Here is a 5,520-nt window from a genome sequence, read left to right on the forward strand (position 1 = left end):
TTTTTTTTTTTTTTTAAAGATTTTCTTAATTGTCTGTGTGTCCATGCCTTTTCCTGCCTTTTCCAGATGACTTTACAGATGCTCTGTTCTGAACAGCCAGAGCATTTCAGAGGTGTAACAACACACCTGCACAGCCTCTTGCCATCCAGCTCCAAACAGGTACACTATGTGACTTTTTCAGTCATTGTTTGACATTGAATAAGAATCATGAATTGTATAAGAATTGCTGTGCCTATTTTAGTTGTGTATATTTTACTTGACAGCTTCAGCCAGGAAATGAAGCTCTTGAAGCCAACTTTGTCAAGCTTGTTCAGAGACTTCTGGAAGACCCAAATAAGAGAGACCATTTCCTGAAGGTGCTTATGCTTCATCATTTGTGTTGATCGTGTAGCATTGTTTGTTTGTCAAATGATACACTATCATGAGATTTCATATTCATACATTTGCTTGAAATTTCTACCTGACAGAATGTGTTTCCTGTGGAGTTTGGTCATGACTTTGATACAGCACTGGAGACACTGGTTTGTGAGTTCTTCACCCGACTGGAACAACTTATGCCGGTACCAAACTTTAAACAGGTACAGAGACCATGATGACTGTTAGTGCAGTTGCACTTTACAAATTGGATGTTTGGTTCCAGACCATCAAATTAATACATTTATTTGTTTAATAAAGACCACGGTGTGGGTCAGTGATACACCCTCTGTGCTAGAAGAGTGCATGCAGTGTGTAACTAAAGCTGATGACCTCAAATTGTTGCACAGAAGCAAGGTGCCCTGCAGTGAAACCGCCAACACAGATACCAGTGGTAAGTCTGTCTGGGATACTAGCAGGGTTTATGGGCAGCATTAGTGCTGAAACAGTCAGTATATTGTAGTGAAGGATCTAGCAAGAATGACGACATTTGCCAGTTTCAGTTTGTAAAATGTGTAAATTCTTTTTCACTCTTTTATGCCAGTGTAGATTGAATATATTTAGGTTTTGCATTGTTGATCAGAAATCAACAAACATCATTTTAAATGTTGTAATTGGTATTTTTCATTATTTTATGACATTTATAGAAAAAATAGTTTATCAATGAATTTTTAAAAAATTGATTGGTTGTGATTATTAGTTGCAGCCCTGGTGCAGATATATTACAACCACTTTGAAATGTAACACTCTTACATGTAAATTAACTAGTCTCACTTGAAACTTTCTTTTGTTAAACAGTGCCCTCTTCCTCAGAGCAGCTGCTCTTGTCCTCATTCTCTATCCTTCCTACACTGATAGAGATAAGCACAACAGATGTGGAATCTGACACACAAACATTACAAAACCAAAGAGAATCTGAAGCGATATCTGCTCAGGAGACTGGAGAGCTTGAGATACACGATTCGAGACAGCCATCTGAGGAGGAACCAGATGTTTTCAACAGCAGTAACACTGAACCATCAACAGGAGAGAAAAGTAATGACAGCATTCCTGATGTTCACATTGTGGTGGTGATCAATGACCAACCTTCATCCACCTCCCAGGCTCCTTCTGTACCTGCTGTATTGTCCAGCTCTATGGCTGGCCCCCCTCGGCAGAGAGTTGCCCACAAGTGTGTGCAATGCGGGAAGTGCTTCATTTACCGTTATAAACTTGTGGAGCATCAGAGGCTACACACTGGAGAAAACCCTTACAAGTGCTCTCAGTGTGGAAAATCCTTCAGGAGGACATCTGACATGTCCACTCACAGACGAACACAATGTGCAACAGCAGCTTATATGTGCATCAAATGTGGGGCTAGCTTTCCATCTGTACGGGAAAAATTTAGACACCGGTGTGGTCGTATTGTCCAAAGGTTTGACTGTTCTCACTGTGGAAGAAGCTTTAAAAAAATGTACCTGCTGACTAAGCATGAGCTGACTCACACCCAGCGCCGTCTTCCCCGCACCGTCTTTACATGCAGACAGTGCAGGGAAGTGTACCCCAGTATGAGTGAGCTGAGAACCCATCAGAAGAGTCATCCTCCTGAGCTATCCAATCAGTGTGTGCAGTGCGGGAAATTTTTCAGCTCTGCTGCGTGTTTGGCAGGACATGAGCTGCGCCACAGGCAACCCAAAACACAGACTTGCATATATTGTGGCAAAACCTTTAAGAACAAACATGACCTGAATCTTCACATGCGTAGCCACACAGGTGAAAGGCCTTTTCAGTGCACGTACTGTGGGAAACGTTTCTCTGTGTCAGGAAATCTGAACGTACATATAAGAATTCACACTGGAGAAAAGCCCTATCTGTGTTCTGACTGCGGCAAGGCTTTTGTTTCAGCCGGCGAGCTGCAGATACACAGACGCTCCCACACAGGGGAAAGGCCGTACAAATGCGCAGTATGTGGGAGAGGATTCACCATGGCGAGTAAAGTGACACTTCATATGCGTGTGCACACTGGGGAACGTCCTTATGTCTGCTCTGAATGTGGGAAAGGTTTCTCCCGTGGTAATGAACTAAAAAAACATACCATGAACCACACAGGGGTTCGACCCTATGCCTGTCAGCTGTGTGCAAAAACTTACACATGCCTCAATCACCTAAAAAGACACTTAAAAACTCATACTGTAATCCAAGCCCAGGCTGTGTGATTCCCTTTGTTACAACAAGGCTTTTTGTACTGACTTGTTTTGATTTAATGAACTGTTAATAGGTTTCACACTGACCCTCTGGTGTAAGGACTGTGCTGCAAAAATGCTTGTTTTTTTCTGTCTTGAGTCTTTATCCAGCTTTGTCAGATCTGTTCTGGATATTTAAATTCTTTAAGTACAGCTTTTGGGCCTGACATAAAAGTGTATTTCTTTTGTTCTCTAATCCTAAAATATGTTAAAAGGTCTCTAAGAAAACATTATTTTCATGTATAAATTAGTTCCATATTCTTCTGTCAGTTAACATTTAGTTTCTTATTGGAATTGACATTATTTGCCAGGATAAGTGTTTTTTTATGTCAGTATACTAAACACTGAATAAATCCTAACTAGGCTATGGAAGTAGCTTGTCTGTTCCTGACAGCAACAGAATTTCTATTTGAATTTGGCATGAAACATCCTGTGTTTGTACTCTCAGATAAACAAATTAGACAGCTGGATGAAATATATATAGAAATGAGTTTCACTTCAGTTAATACAGTTTTTTTTCTAGATTTTGTTTCTAATTAGAGCTGATTGTTTCAACTAATTTTAGGTATTTAATGTCATTCTTACAAAAGCTTTTACCTTTTCAATTGAAAGATTTTGAGACGTTAAAAACAAACAAATGTTCAGACGTTGCTTATAAGATTGTGGTTTTTGATTGTCTAGATGTAACTTTTGGAAGTGTGTTACAAGAAATAACATTTGTGTGTATAAAAATGATCTAAAATCTGTTTAGAAAAAATGAAAGTGTCCTCAATAATAAATCACTGAATGCCAAACATTAAGCTGATGTGCTGTAACTCCATACTGGGATAGTTTATTAGGGAAAACAACAAGTCTTGTTAGTTATTTGTCCTGACTGTAAAATACCAATAATTATTGTATCAAAACTTCATCATGGAAACAATTAAAAACTAAATGGTTATGGTGATTGAACCATTATGGTTTTATTAGGCTTTGGCATAAAGACTACATTATTTTGTTAGGCTTTGAAAAGGCTTGTGGTTAAAACAAATCTTTGTTGTCATGGTTAAAAAAAGACGTGATTAAGGCTGCGGTGTGGAAAACAATGTTTCACATAGGGATTGATTTCTGTCTAATAACCTCCTCATAACATGCACTTTGTTGCTCTTTATACTTCTATAGACAACCTCATTTTCCCCTGTGTTTACCGCCACAGGCAGTGGTGAAAGGAGGACTCTGTTCCTTAAGTAAAAGTACACAAGTATTGGCATCAAAACGTACTTAAAGTACTAAAAGTATTCATGCAGAATGGCACATTTCAGTATATCATATTATTGTAGTATAGTTACTATTGTGTACATCACATTTAATGTTTCAGCTGGTAAAGAGGGAGCTACTTTTAACTAGTTTATATGCATTTAATTCGAATTACTGCTGGGTAGCGTGTGAATTTTCCACCATAGGTCAATGACCTCTTATAATTATGCTGTATTTTTGTATTCTCTGGTTCTGAAAAGTAACTAAAGTTAGGAAATAGATGTAGTGGGGTAAAAAGTACCATATTTGTCTCTACATTGTAATGAATTCAAAGTATGAAGTGACAAAATGAAAATATAGTACAGATACATTAAAGTTGTACTTGGGTACAGCTCTTAAGTAAACTTTACTTTACTTTCTACCACCGACTAAACTGACCTAACTAAATCAACACATGAGCTTGATTTTACAGGAAAACATAATAGTCGATGTTTCGCAGGTAATCACTTTATTCTGGCTGCCCCGCACAACAAAACGAACACCTCCCTTACAAACAGGCAGACTGGGCCACCAATGCTCCGTACACTGAACAACGTGTTTCAGGAAGAAGTTGGTACCTGAAGCCCGTATGCGGTTAGTTACCACGCTAACGGACACTATGAATCATATCCCACTGTAATGATTTTTCTTTCCACCGTTTTTAAAGACTTGCACAATGAACGACATGGGTATGTATTGTCCTATGGAGCTCAACAAATATAGGTGTTTCTTTTATTTCTTGTGCGGCTAGCCGAATAGCTAAAACGAAGAATTAGCCGAGGCTAAGCAGGCCTCGACTAATCCCTGGAACAAAAATGGTGTTTCACTTTAATATGCCGGTTTTACCTGGCAACAACTGTGGTCTTGTGGCTAGTCTCGCATCGCTAACTAATGCTTTGTTATAACGCTACGCACAATGACGAACTGCAGTTTTTAATGTTTGCTAGGGAAGAAAGAGTTTTATTGAACGCAGCACAACTGCCGGCTAATTTGAACTCTCAAGGCCCAGCTTCATCTAAAATAACGTGACTAGCGTTATGATAACATTTAACAGTTCGTGAACGTCCCATTGATAAATTCACTCATTAAAAGTAAAAGACTAAATGTGTTTGTTTTAGCATTCGAGGTCAAACACGACATGCGCGGGCTGCGTGCACGGGAGTCTGGTGTTTTAGGTAGCACAGTCCATCATCTGCGTGAAGTTGGCCCCCCCCTCCAACGCAAAATAAGGCCAAAATGGTGTCATCTGTTTGTGCTTCGTTGGTGCTGGTTTGTGCTGCAAAAAGTTCCGTTTGTGCTGTTCCGGTATTTGAGATATTAAACAATATCTTTGGGGGTCATCCACAGGTCACTCAGCCCCCCAGGTAGCTCCAAATTGGACAAAAGTGGTGTCGTTCGTTTGTGCTTCGTTTGTGCTGCAAAAACTTTCGTTTGTGGTGTTACAGTATTTGAGATATTACTGCTTTCATTCTTTGACTCATAAAATGCATTTTCAGGTTCTGGCAACATATTTTCACACAACAGGTCCAAAACACTGTAGTATTTTATAATCTTTTCCACCAATGCGACTTGACATTGCAATGAAATAATAATAATAATAATAATAATA

The 5,520-nt window shown here is 39.0% G+C and overlaps 2 protein-coding genes across 2 annotated transcripts in view; both read left to right on the forward strand.

The window, feature by feature from the left end:
* LOC109962604 (zinc finger protein ZFMSA12A-like) overlaps positions 1-3,528 on the forward strand; it is a 5,145-nt gene extending 1,617 nt beyond the window's left edge. Inside the window, exons 3-7 of the mRNA XM_020604474.1 lie at positions 67-159; positions 264-356; positions 468-578; positions 676-808; positions 1,213-3,528. Coding sequence (XP_020460130.1) covers positions 67-159; positions 264-356; positions 468-578; positions 676-808; positions 1,213-2,609 — 1,827 coding nt within the window. The 3' untranslated portion in view covers positions 2,610-3,528. The remainder of the gene's footprint in view (positions 1-66; positions 160-263; positions 357-467; positions 579-675; positions 809-1,212) is intronic.
* An 895-nt stretch (positions 3,529-4,423) lies between these two features.
* LOC109962665 (zinc finger protein 665-like) overlaps positions 4,424-5,520 on the forward strand; it is a 10,315-nt gene continuing 9,218 nt past the window's right edge. The window contains exon 1 of the mRNA XM_020604562.1: positions 4,424-4,600. Coding sequence (XP_020460218.1) covers positions 4,588-4,600 — 13 coding nt within the window. The 5' untranslated portion in view covers positions 4,424-4,587. The remainder of the gene's footprint in view (positions 4,601-5,520) is intronic.

The sequence above is a fragment of the Monopterus albus genome, unplaced genomic scaffold, assembly GCF_001952655.1.
Source record: "Monopterus albus unplaced genomic scaffold, M_albus_1.0 scaffold66.1, whole genome shotgun sequence".
NCBI classification, from domain to species: Eukaryota; Metazoa; Chordata; class Actinopteri; order Synbranchiformes; family Synbranchidae; genus Monopterus; species Monopterus albus.